The 14,175-nt window shown below is 41.3% G+C and overlaps 1 protein-coding gene across 2 annotated transcripts in view; it reads right to left on the bottom strand.

Annotated features, from left to right (window-relative positions):
* Positions 1-11,059, bottom strand: part of LOC146988663 (disintegrin and metalloproteinase domain-containing protein 10) — a 28,802-nt gene extending 17,743 nt beyond the window's left edge. Inside the window, exons 1-6 of one of the 2 annotated variants that reach the window (XM_085774226.1) lie at positions 10,777-11,059; positions 9,470-9,617; positions 7,997-8,115; positions 7,436-7,591; positions 2,394-2,473; positions 1,600-1,722 (exon numbers count right to left, since the gene is read on the bottom strand). In XM_085774226.1, the coding sequence (XP_085630352.1) occupies positions 1,600-1,722; positions 2,394-2,473; positions 7,436-7,591; positions 7,997-8,115; positions 9,470-9,617; positions 10,777-10,837 (687 nt within the window). In that variant the 5' untranslated portion in view covers positions 10,838-11,059. The remainder of the gene's footprint in view (positions 1-1,599; positions 1,723-2,393; positions 2,474-7,435; positions 7,592-7,996; positions 8,116-9,469; positions 9,618-10,776) is intronic. The other variant, XM_085774227.1, reaches the window with a different exon arrangement.
* Positions 11,060-14,175: the final 3,116 nt, after the last annotated feature.

Below are 14,175 nucleotides of genomic sequence, written 5' to 3' on the forward strand. Positions count from 1 at the left end.
GGATAGAAACAACAGTGTGGGTAACATCTAAGGACGGACTTAGTCACTCATTAACTGACCTTGCTTCGACCACTTTAAGGAATGCAATTTAAAAACACAGATGCAAAACAGATTTCATGACAGAAAACACAGCGACCAAAGCTCAACTTGTCCTCAATTGAACTTGGCTCAGATTGGGGGAGGATGAATCTGAAATAATAAGAGAAGAACATCTGTGCGCTGATAACTTTGTATTGGATAAAGAGAGCAATAACAAGCAGTTACTTGGTTTTCATTTGGAGGGAATTAAAATGGCAATTATATTCTCATCATTATCTGTATAAACTCTGCCAGGACAACATCTCATCCAATGTTCAGGCCCAATTACAAAAGCTTTGTTCCATCACTGTTATGTAGCTTAATGGTCTGAATTAATACACCTTCACCACAGGTCAGCTGACACTCAAACCAAGATCAAGCTAAACCGAAACCTGCTCAGAATTTGTAAATTAACATTCCTCTGAAAATTACACAGGTTGACTCTAATGCATCGGCTCCTCCGCCGTGAAGCTCAGACACTGCTGCAGTCATTTTGCTGCCCCAAAAAGCTCAAAGGTCAAGAGCAGAGGACCAAAGGTTAAAAATGTTTGACATGTTAAATGTCATATGCCACCTCACAGAGTGTCCAGAGTCCACAGAGTGAATTAAATACCAGAGGGAGGCCACTAAATCTTCTAAAACAGTTGGGTTTTATTTCTTTCAATTTTGTATAAACTCTCTAGGAGTCTCCATCAGTGTATCAGGCTCCAACTTGGCCTGAGTGATAGTTTTACAGCTGCTGCTTCGGACTGGGCCGAGGGGAAGAACAGGAGGTGTTTGTGGCTTTGTGTCAGGCCTTTACACCTGGCACAAAACCTTATGGCCAAATCTGCCACCATATTCTTGGAGAACAAGAAGATTCTCAGCCTTGTCTGTCTGCAGTACCGTGACAGCTGTGTGCATCTGCACAGGGCCTGCAACTGGCCTTGTATTCATCTCACAGTAGTAGTAACAACTTCATCCTTTATGTAGCATTCAGCAATTCCCCTAAATTGCTTTTAGCCTTCAATATGACTGAATTAATGTTGAGCCCAAACCTTGGGATTTCACCAAGTAACCTTTGATTGCAGCACCATGTTCCCTGAATCCAGGACACTACATTCAGGGTCAGGTTTGCAAACACTGCTCAACTACCAGCCGAGGACATTGTGCTGTGCGCTGAAGCTTCTGCTGAATTTTCCATTACAGTAAAGTGCTCCGGTGTACGCTGCATTCTTTGAGGCTTTGATACCAGCTCAGGTATCAGCAGCATCTAAGTGCCGCATTCTGGTAGGGGGTGGCACACCTGCTTGGACCTTTTCTTTGTGTCAAAGAAGAATCTGAACTTCAGAAGAAAGTTCAGAAAGGTTATGTTTTTAGCCAAAACACATGCTGTAAGATTGTGTGTCTTTATCTTGTTGACAACTTGAGTGGGGTAAATGCTGAAATTAAAAATGAAATCATGGTTGAAGTGCACATCATATTTGAAATATCTCGTCTCATCAAAGTGAAACACAGGTAGATGTTGTTTTGACTTATCACCTGAGCCACAACAGCTTCCACAGACTTGAACTTCTTGTAGTAGAGGTGGTCAACATGGAGATGGAGCAGGCAGCTGGTCTTGGTCTCATCAACCGTCCTTCTGGACCGGCTCGCTGCTGCCTCCTGTGGATGACAGTTGCAGGGACATGAAGAGGGAGTGTGTATGTTGTTGTTGACACAGTGCGGATACAAGCGCTCCTACAGGAGAGGAGGGACTGTGACAGGAACACAACTTGGACGCTCCACTGGGAACAACATCTGTTCAGCCAATTTTATGGTCAAACAGTGGAAATGATGTCCACTGGCAGGTATGTAGTTAAAAATGGACACATACCACTGTACAGACATCCACATTTGACAACAATGGACACTGGGACCTCCACCTTGTTGGTCAAATGTTAGCAACAAACAAAGCACCCAAGGGAGCGATTAGCTGAATAGATTTGACAGATGTTTATTCCATGATACCTGATTTTATAATTTCTTTACAACAAACTCAAGGTCGGTGTCAGTATAGATACTTACTCTTAGGTCTTAACTCACTGTGCTATGTTATTTGTATTTTACACAATACTCTGTCTGTGTTTTTGCATTCATGTCATTGCTGTTGCTGACTCGACAGGGTAAATAAAAGTGAGCGAATGAATGATGGCCCTCATGAATGAGGTCACTACAAGTGAGTCAGACACATTGGTGAACTCCCTCCAAAACATGTTTCCTGGTTAGAGGTTAATTAGCTATAAATAAGCAGGAAATTATGAAGGTTCACTGAGGTGATGTCTGGACTGTCCTACCTCTTTTGGTCTGAGGCTTTGGGCGAGGACGTTAAGATGTTCTGCAGCACAGAATCCATCAGGGCTTATTCGTGGCAGGACTGTATGAAAAAAACACACAAACACACTTAAAATACACACGTGTACATTCAGAATATGTCACTGACTGTGTCTTATGATTATCATTGACTCAAACACACACGCAGCCAAGTAAACAATGCGAATGACTCATCTGAATGTGGGTGTATTCGTCCCAGATAAAACAGTCAATAAATGATTGGACAAAGATCAAACAAGGTTTGGTTCAACCCACTACTGTTCCTTTTTTTTTTGTTTTTTGGAGCAAACAAGATGTTGTGTAAGATAAGTTCACAAATAAATAAATCTGTGATGTGGACCAGGCTCACAGTCAGATCTTTAGAAATTTGTTTGTTTGTAGTGAAACTGTTATTATAAAAGTGAGTGTGTTTAACCAGGGGCAATGATCGAGGAGAACATGCTGAATGATTCAACGGCTGGACAGTCACAGGACGACCTGAAACAGCCAAGAACAATAGATATTCTCAGGCTATCAAGGTCTGGATGAAGCAGAGACACAGTGATTTCAAAAAACACAGTTGTGCTTTGGTAAAATGTGGGACATGTTTGACAAACAGAGCCATTGTCAGAGGTGACAATGTGCAATAACTGGTCGCCACATTGTGAAATCAGGTGTTTTATATTGAGGTTTTCTGATTTCTTTCTTTACATTTCCAGATATAAACCTCCAAGATCGAAGCAAAGTCAGATTTGACATTTATATTATTTTTCAACAGTTGCATGAGTTTAAAATTATGATCCAAGGAATATGAGGCCAAGTTAGAATTAACTAGGTTTTAAATCCCCACTCTTCCTTCACTAAACCGTCTTGTTATGAATTCAATTAGTCCCCACGGAGCATAAATGAATTCATCTGGTTAAAGTATTCTGCAGCCTAGATGTTGAAGTAAAGGTATCTCACAGAAAACCTAAGGTTTCTGTGTGACAACCCTGACCAGTATGTCCAGTAACTAGCATGGGCAGAGGCACACTCACATTCTCAGACACTTTATAAATAGAGGACCTACATTTGGAAATTAGCACAGTGGTGTGGAGTGGGAGCCAGGGCCCAGCCTGTGGAAAATGCTGCGATACCTGGTGGTTTGCTTTCACGAAAAACAACATCATCTTCTGCGATTCGCAACATCTCTGAGATGGCTGCCTCATTCAGATTGATGCAGTAATGATGGGATTGCAGTCACAGGAGGTTTTGCATTAGCATAAACTGGCCCATCGTGTTGGACTGCAAAAGCCAGTGAATTCCACAAAATTGCAAGAAGCCAAAGACTTCATTGCACAAGAGAAGATCAGGTTTATAGTGAGGAACTGCAGGGGAATCTGTACACAAGTTTGGGGTAAAAAATGTAAATGTAATGTAAAGTAAACAGCTGCAAATATTTCATAACCACGCAACAATATTCAAAACAATAGGTCTCACTCGGAGCATGTAAAGCCTGTGGTTATTAGACCCACAAACTATTCCAGTGACATATAGAGAAAAAAATGGCTTCAAATTCCACAGTTACAGTTCAGGCACATGACATAATAATCACTTTCACATGTCGTTTGCAGTAATGAGAGAGTGACAGAATCAGGCTATGTTTTGCCAGTTGACTGGTGACCCGTAAGAACTTCAAGGGGTAATGCAAATTGTGTATTTACATGTGTGTGCAACATCACCCTGCATCAGACTTGAATCTACAGAGAGAGATAGAGAGAGAGAGTGAGAGAGAGAAAACATCATTGGATCACACCATGCTGCGAAAGTCCTCCAGCCAATCACAAACCTGCAATTTGTTCTATACATGGCATGAGTGGGGGTGGACCGAGTGGGGGTGGAGGTGGATGTGGAGGCCTAAATGCCGGGCGTCGACCTGCTGATGGAATTATTTCCAGACCTTTACTCGCCTATGGTCGTTTTCTCTCTCTTTGTTTCTCAGCTTCTCACTTTTCGTTGATTAGACAAATGTTTTAGGCCTGCGCTGCCAAAGTTGCAGACAGAAATGAATAATCTATACTTCAGTCTTTTCCTAATGCAACAAGAGAAGAAAATATCAGTAAGTGAACTTAATCCTGTCTTAGTGCCAAAGTCCTTGACAAATGACAAACTGCTGTACGATAGAAAGATTAAAAGGATTTTCCCAAATTAAAAATCAGTATCACATTTCTGTCAAGACTCACATTCACAGCAGCTGTTGGATACTACATTTACGACTGAGACCAGCGTAAGAAAACCATGTCAGAGTCTCTTTCCAGCACAAAGCTTTGAATACTATAACATCTATGACAGGCCAGCAGTCTATCTTTAAATCTTTAAAATCACATACTCACCCCACACTCACACTACATTTTCAGCCTCATGTTCTTGCAGGTTGTTTTTAATGGGACAACTTGTTTGCCTTGAAGTTGTTGCCTAAGTGCCCCATGAATGACCCTCTGCTCAGGCCAAGTGTGCTCCAAGAACCCTTGTAGTTGGCCCAGGTGCCATAGTGGTTGGTCTAAGTGCCCTCAAGTGCCACACTGGTTTGTTCAAGTGCAAATGAACCCTCAACATTAAACTAAGCTCTCTCTGTACACACCACCACTCAGGAATATACTGAAATTGGTCTTTCTAACCACAAAGCCCCAAAGTTGTTAAAAACAACGCAATTAACACATTTGAATGAAGATTTTCTGTCTCCTGTGGTCCAGATTAACTCACTTCCTCCCCATTTACACTATTAATAAAACCTCCATACTAAATACTGTCTGAGTGCTCATTTAAAGTGAGACATGTAAATCCTGTCTTCCACTCATGATTCTCTGTATGTGACTGTCAGGAAGTGTCACAGCTGTTTCTTTTGCTCTAATGATAAAAAACTGATAACCTTAAGACACTGCCGCAACTCACAGTGTTCAGAGTTCAGCCAGAGTACTCCAATTTCTCAAATCACCTGAGCTTGTATAAAGTCATGATTATTTAAATAAATAATTTACATGATTGTTGAACTGGAGACTTCAAATATTTGTATAAATGTAAAATCAAATAAAATCAAACCATCCAAATGCAGTAAGAAAAGATGAAGGGACCAACACAACTTCACCGAATGTAAGTTCAGTAAGCACAAAGCGATTCCCATGTCTCACCTGAGTATATTACTCTTGATTTAGTTCAAGGAAGTGAGAGGTTAATAGTTACCCTTTTATAGATGCGAAACTTCAAAGTCAAGGTCATATGAACTTGGGTGTAACTATGCAAACACACACACACACACACACACACACACACACACACACACACAATTATTGATCATAGTAAAGTGGCCAAGAAAATTTCTGAATGTAACGTCCTCATATTGTGTTGTTCTACACACAGGTTACATAACAAACCTGTTTTGGCAACTTACACAGAAAACAAACACAGACAGTTTACTGCCAAATACGACAAAGGTTACAATTGTCACAATTACTCTTGTACATGTCTGCACTTTAAGTTTTGGGTGTTCATTTTGTGTTTTATTTTTACATAATATTTCTTTACTGCCATGAATTGTGTCTTGGTGAGACATCCATTCCCCGCGTAATAGAAATTAGGTATGATCCAATTGTTTTGTTTACTTTTTACTTGTGCTCTGAATATAATTTCAACAATAAATTATTTTTTATATTAACATGATAATTTTATACATTTAACAATTCAAGGGAGTGCACATTCATTGTAGCCATCTAGTCATTGTTTTTTATGTAAATATGATTGTTAAGTACAGTAGCGGGTGGTGTTTGAGACCAGGTGCTCTGATGTCATAAAACTATATTTGTTGCTAAATGGCTACCTATCGTGCCCTATGTCCCAGATCTGATAGACCACTAGACATCCTCCATCCCAGGGAACGGAGGGTTCCTCATTCAACTTTGGTAGCGTGGAGACGACAACCAGAGGAAGTGGAAATAGACAGGAATGGAAGCATTATGTCAACCCCTTGTATGGAGGCATTGATTGTTTATCAAAATATCATCTGCCAAATCTTCCACGGTTTCCTGCAGATATGCAGGCCTGTGAAAGAAAGGATGTTGTCAACTGCAACGTTGCTAAAGTTGTGAAAGGGGCTGAAGGAATGGCAGGAGGCGTGGGGAGGAAGGCAGCCAGGGGGAGGAAGGCAGGAGGGGGGCGTCTGGCACGATTTGTGCTATATTTCCAGGAAAAGCTTTCTTGGAAATAATGTTATACTGATGCATGTGTGCCTGCAGAGCCAGAGGGGAAAAAAGACACAGCTACACATGCACACACATTTGTGCACACACAAAACATTTTGACAGATCTCAGCGACACCTGCCATCTGGTCAAATCATTCACTGATATAATTTAAAGCCATTTTGTACTTTGTTTTTCTCTTTTCTTTTCAGACTCTCATCCTTGTACAGTTTCTCGTCCTCCTTATGCTCCTCCTCTTTCATCTTCATACCTTCCTCCTTACTTTAGCCCCCTCATTTCCCCTCCTCTTTCAAAAGTCACCCCATCTTCAGCCTATCTTTTCTTTGGCCGGTGCTCTGGGTGGATCCTAACACCCCCCTCTGCGCTCTAAATAGGCTCTTCTGTTACATTATAACTGGGCTCTTACTACAAGTTAAGGGCAAGGTTAGTTCACTGACCTCTAGTGACCTTACTTTAAGCTAGAGCTAGGCGATGTAGATATGTCGTGTATGAGGATTAGTGACTGGGGAGATGCATTTTGCTCTAGTTGTTTGTCTTTCTGTGAGACTGCTAAGAGGGCCCTGAATAAGACCTTTCAGGAAGATCTACTGTTACATGTTGTCATTTATTTTTGTTCTCTTGCCATCATTACCAAATGGCCAGGAAAAGATGAGGTTAAGGGGTGTCATTTGGAGAATTTCAGACAGCAGATGCACAGGGTTCAAAGTCTGGATTCTGAGGGGCAGTTTGAAGTTACTGCAGAGCCAAAGAAAAAGGATTTTTCATGCAGTGGAAAAATTAAGGATGTTTTTACCCATGTCGTCTTCGTGGTAGATTATTGAGTGGTGGTCTGTCTGGTTGCTGGTGTATCTATGGACCGGCTCTATGTGATAAGTCCCATTGTCTGTGTGGATGGTTCCCTCAAATTGACCCTGTAACACAGAGCCATGGCAGGCTGAACCATGTTCACCTGCAATGACAGGTCAAGAGAGATGTCAGATGTGAGATTACTGAGGAGAAACAGACAGACAGAATAAACAGATAAGATACTGAGAGAACTGTGAAGATTAGAGGCCATGCTCAGACATTGCAGAGATAGAAGAGGTGAGATATGAGGCAACAGCGACAAAGCAATGAACTTTCTCATTGAGTCCAATCAGATTTGCCTTGTTCTGCAGATTTCAAGAATGTTTGGCCACAAACAGATGTTTACACTAATGTTTTATCCAGATGTTTTATATAAATCATAGAACCACAAATTGCTGTTGACACTATGTTATCAATCAATCAGATTTATGTAAAATCATTCAGATTTTCTTTAGAGTTTACCTAAATGTACGTTTTTTGTCCGTATAGCTTTCCTTGTGGTACCCACCTTCCAATTGTCCAGAATATAAGTGGGAGAGGTCGGCTGATGTGGAACCGTTTTCACTAACCACCATGAAATTTTGGGAAAATGCGGCTGCATTTCGTCTCAAACGCAGATGGAAAGTTCTGAAGGAAAACAAAAACACAAACAGCTGTGGCCAAAGCTTTGCACTGCGGTGAAATGTGTAGATCAATCAACAGCAGGTAAATATGTGGACTAATCCCTAACTAATGGTTGACATGTTACTGGTTCAGGAACAGGTATTATAGTGTGGTTTAGAGAGAATGCTTTTGAATGCAATGTTAAAGGAGAATTCCGGTCATTTCTGACCCCTAAATCGTTGTCCTGATGGTCACCCAGTGTTGGGGGGAGCAAAAAACGCGACTAAAATTGATGCAGGCAAACCGGAGTTACACCATGGCTACCCAGCGCTAGCGCTAGCGACAACGCTAAACTATGGGGGCAATTTTTTCAACCACAACACTCAAAAAACAATCAAATATGAAATATCTATGGTACATGACTTGAATATGACACACCACTGAACTCATATAGTGTAGCCTACAGTATAAACAGTATAAACTTTGTGTTTTTGCATGTAGTCACTCACCTCAGAAACATCCTGGAAAGACATTACTATCCGATCACAGAGCGCCTGCTCTCCCCGCCACAGAAACAAACACTTTTTCCTTGTTGTGATGATTTCTTTACAAAAATAGACGGTCGAGCAGTGCAGTAGTAATGTCCAAAATATCTCAGACTGTTTATTTTTGTAAAGAAATCATCACAACAAGGAAAAAGTGTTTGTTTCTGTGGCGGGGAGATACCTAATGTCTTTCCAAGATGTTCCAGAGTTAGGCTATCTGAGGTGAGTGATTACATGCAAAAACACAAAGTTTATACTGTTTATACCGGTTTATACTGTACACTATATGAGCTCAGTGGTGTGTCATACCGATTCGAGTCGTGTACCATAGATATTTGATTGTTTTTTGAGTGTTTGTTGTGGTTGAAAAAAATGCCCTAATAGTTTAGCGTTGTTACTATCGCTAGCGCCGTCTGGCCATGGTGTAACTCAATCAATCATCAATTTTAGTCGCGTTTTTTGCTCCCCCCCAACCCCAACACTGGGTGACCATCAGGACAACGATATAGGGGTCAAAAATGACTGGAATTCTCCATTAAAGGCCTCGTCCCTACGTCACCCCATTCACGCGCATCCCTTGGCTGCACACACAGAGAGGACTGCCCCTTTATGCCGTTCTCTCTCCTCATTGGATAAAGGTTGTAGGATACAAGGAAAGTTTTCTCCTCGGCTTACAGCAGAGCAGAGTGACTGACAGACCCGTGTTTCAGACCAAACACTTTAGGTGATTGCTGTCGGAAGATATAACTATTTAGGACTTATATTAACACAAACATACCGCTTACTTCTGCTTTAATGAAACAGCTTCTCCAGTTAGGGAACTGCACCATTACCTGTGAAAAGCAGTGAAGTCCAGGTGTAATGTGTCTTGCTGAGGATGTGTCGCTCTTCTGGCTCTCAGGTGCATCTTGTGAAGATTCTCCCTGTCATATGACAAGCCCTCATAATGCTTTATATATGGACTGATGTCACTCACAGCACCTGATAAATAGGGAAACAAACATGTTAGAGGACAAAGTTAAGCACAAGCTCATGCCCTTTATGTTTATTGTCTTCATTGCAGCAGTTCATGTAGAATCTCCAATCATAAAATTTGATAACTATGCTTATAAGATCCTTACTTGTCATTACAAGCCACACTAAAGGAACATAAATAGTCTAGAAATGGACAGACATTGGACTTCATGACCACTTTGGAAGTCATCTTCACTTCACTTTTATGACAGTTTACAATACTGGTAATCTGAATGAAATGTAATTTTGCGCTCATACATGCAAAATTGCCTGAATGGTCAATTTTCTAGATACCTTATCTGAGCTAACAGCATACTACAGCATGTCAAAGTTGACATATGTTTTGTGCATATTTCTTGTTAGACTTCAGGTTGTGCGCCTGGGTCTCTCATTGGGCAACATGAAATGGTAACTGCCTCATCTTTCAGAGATAACTATCCAAATGAAGTTTCATTTGGTGCTGCTCTGTCGTTGTGTTTGATTTTTACCATCCATGGAGCCTCAACATGTATTATTCCCATTCCCATATATTCCCATATTCACTCAAAAATATGAAACATGATTCACAATGTTGCAGAGTAACTTATACAGTGGTGCAGATAGAAAATTAAAAAAGTGTTCAAAGTGAATGGTCAGCAAAAACCACAATAATCGTAGCCTACCAGGTGAAACCTCTCATTACACTCCAGAGAAAGCTTTGGTAAAATGCATGCCCTGTCCTGTTCAAGGTGTTATTACTTTCTCACTGGGCCCCTCCTGAGTGAATCATACATACTTAAACCTTGAATAAACAGATGCTCCCCATTAATCATAACACAAATTCAAACACTCGACCTCTTCACTGTCAGATTTTGCATTATGGGGCTTCTGTTCGCTGGGAGGACAGGTTGAGACATGCCTGAGCAGAGAAGAGGTCAGTCCATTGCAGCAGCCGAAAACTGCATATTCACACACACACACTAAGATGGTGTGACCCAGACAGCGAGTGACACACACACACACACACACATGCAGCTATACAACCACAAACAAAACCACATAGCCTACTTATTCAGGGCGCAGTGCGAGGAAAGCCCTCACACACACACCAGTACACACTAATCTTCACATTCCACTACCACACTACCTGTAATCCATTCACGGCAGTCGACCAACACCAACAGCAGCCAGTAGTGTTGAACCCCCATGTCTCCTCATTGGTGTGTTTTTTGTTTTTCTTCGCCCCTTACCGTCTTCTCTTTCGACTCCTTTACTCACTTCTGTCTCTCTTTTTCATCCCTTCTTTCTCTTTACCTCTCTTCAACAGTTTCGATCCTGTGGTCCTGCACTGGAATGCCACTGATGGAAGTTCAAGCCAGAACTCGGCATGGAGATATGAGCACTGACAGTGAAGAGGCATATTCAGACTTGTTTGCTAGAAAGTCATGTGTTGACTGAGCCTATCTGTGTAGTTAAAGGAGGGGTTTAGGATGGAGATGTAGGTAGATTACTTAATTAAAAAAGGAAGAATGACGTGGAGATTAAATACATGTTTAGCTGTCATTAAAACGGAGTAAGTTTATATAGGAATCTAATTTGAAGTAGGGCTAGGAGCCTATTAAAGATACTTGACATGTTTACCATCTTATTTTATCACATTAGCATGTTAACATTTCATGCAACTCCTTTTGATGTATGTCCTTTATTCTGTGATGGTTTTGTAATTGCATTGCAGTCAAAGGTGAATTGGCTTTAAGGTTTAATGTAAAAAGAATTAAGGAAGGGGAAGCTGTGTACTGCCATGAAACTGAGGGGGCCACCGACAAGACCAGCTGGAGACGTAGCTTGAATGAGGGCTTGGTGGTTGGCACGTGAACACTGGCTAAAGGCAGGCATTGGAGTAAGCTACTGGGCACAGGCGAACAATAGTTAGTAAACAAGCTTAAATAAGAGCAACAACCATTTAGCCCCCGGAGATCAGGGAAGAAAAGTGGCCAAGAGCAGCCTCCACTGTGGACTGAATGATCTGAGGAAGAGTGGAGAGAAAGCAGGGGACCCTTGAAGTTTGATGAGATGATTGGCTGCAGGTGTGGAGTGGAGCCAGGAGAGTGAAGCCACGCCCACACACATACTGTACAGACACAACAAAGGAGGAAGAGATATATGGGAAAACAGGCAAATGCATAAAAAACACAAAGGAGGATAAAATAAACTAGGGTCTATAGGCCGAGCTGTGACATATTGGACCAAAGTTAATGACGATAATGTCTCAACAAACTGGTCCATCCTGTGGACACTAAGATGTTCAATTGGCTAGGTGAAAATTTTATGGTAAACAATCCAGTAGTTGAAGATCTTGCCGTCCTTTGAGTGAAACTGCGAGTTTAGCTAAAAACCTGAAATAGAGTTAGGATGTCATTGATAATAAATGTCAAACTGCGAAGTCTAATTAACTTTGTCTGTATACCCTTACAAAGGAGAGAGTCTCCCACGGGTCTTATTATAGGCCCACGTGTGGTCAAGAAAGCACTAAAATGGTTGGAAATATGAGAAGGAAACAATCATATGAGTCACACTGGGTTAGAGGTGTTTCTAAACAAAGGGTGACAGTTTTAGAACATTTTTAGGAACAACAAAATGTGAAGAGGAAACATGACGCTGTTTGACCTGAAAATAAGATAACTTGAAACAATGGTTTTGCTATTGAAAGTAACCATTGGATGACTAAAGGCCATCCGTGTAGGTACTTCTCATGTGTTTCCTTTTCCCTGTTGAATAACTTCTGCTGTATTACATAAGAAATCGACACCAGTTTATATTTCCTTGGTGGGATAATGTGTTGCAGCAGTTCAGTGGCCGCCAGGATATACTTTTCAGATAGTTACAGTCATGCCACATGGTGGGGAGAAAGCCATGCCAACAGTATCACCAAGGCAGATGGTTGCTGTCGCAGGGGCTGACAACACACACATTCCTGCAGAATCTACTATGAAAAATCAGATGAATGGACTAAAAACACATTTTCTGGGTAAAAATAAAAACCAAACAGCTACGCCAAGATCTTTACAACAGGAAGAATCTGGCACATCGTGTTTGAACAACCACCGAACTGATTTACTGTCCTTGAAAATGGTCTCTTACCACTAGACTGTATTTTCTGGAGGCCAGCTGGTGCTAAAGATTTAGGGCCAATAGACTGATAAAACACATAATCCAATCATTATAAAAAATGTGCACAACCAAGTTGAAGCCAACACACCACTGAGAGGAAGCTGTTCTTTATTCTTTAGTTGTATCCTCATTAGCTCCCTGGTACTCCTGCAAGTCTTCCCAAGGTTCATAGCATAAGAAATAATAGAGTGAAGATGAGCAAAAATCTGCCTTGATTTAACAGGTTAACTCAGTGATGTCTGTTTTATGTCTGGGGGTCTCTCCTTTTTCTTTGAAGTTGTACAACTATGCCGCTCTTCTCTGATCCTATTTGGGTTGAAGGGATTGGGACCTTACCTCTGATGCATATGGCCTGACCATCATTAAGACGGTGATGACATAACATCTATTACATATGTCATGTCTTAGCTGGGCCATGTCCGGCTGGATGAACCTAATGGGTGTCACACTTGAGGAGCTGCAGAAAGGTTCCTGGCCAGAGACACTCACTTCACCACTAACTTACTCACAGGTCAGAGTTTCACAGCCTGGTTTGGAGCTTAACCTCCCCCATCCTTCAATCATTCACTGACCGCCTCCTCCAGAAACCTCCTGCTCCACTCTCATTGGCCAAGAAGGGATCACCCGGATCGCACCCATGACATCACACACTCGGACACGCCCATGAGTACAGGCTTGCACAAATATGCACACACACATACATTTGCACCCTTAATAAAATGAAGTGTAACTTAACACTGTTGCCTTTTGAAGAGGTTTTGCATTTGAACCTATGCACAAAATGCATAAAAATAAAATGGAAATCTCAAAACATCAAGGTAGCAGTTGTACACTAAACACCTGTGCAACCTTTATGAGTACAAAAGACCCCTTTGTGGAACCTTTACCTTTCCTGTCATTACCCTTTTTTTTTTCCAAGTGTGGAAAGGTTACTCTAGGACACTGCCTTGAAATGGCGAGGTGACTGAAACATAAGATGTCTCTCGTGAAATGTGATTTGAGTGTAGCATTTTAAATTTTGTTGCCATCGCTGCATTACTTGTAACATTCAGAAAAGCTACAGTATACCAGAATCTGGACAAGCGTTAAGAAGTTAAAGCTATGCTCATTTCCCATGCATTTCCCACATGATTAGATCTCAGTTCTTTTTAGATTAACTTCAAACTATGTACGTAAAGAAAAAGAAATTATTCTCAGGCCGCGCTACTGCAACCGATCCTTTCAGTTCTGGGAAAATGTCCACATTTAGACCCTCCGCTCTCCATTCAAGATCGAGAAGATTTTTTTCTTTGGGTCTTACATGATGAGAAGTTCTCACTGCTGGGCTGACATGTTTTGATGGGGGGGTTTCTGGTTGCCTTTGAGGCTAATTCAA

This window comes from Trachurus japonicus, chromosome 4 (assembly GCF_045865225.1).
Source record: "Trachurus japonicus isolate A0001 chromosome 4, Traja_1.0".
NCBI lineage: Eukaryota > Metazoa > Chordata > Actinopteri > Carangiformes > Carangidae > Trachurus > Trachurus japonicus.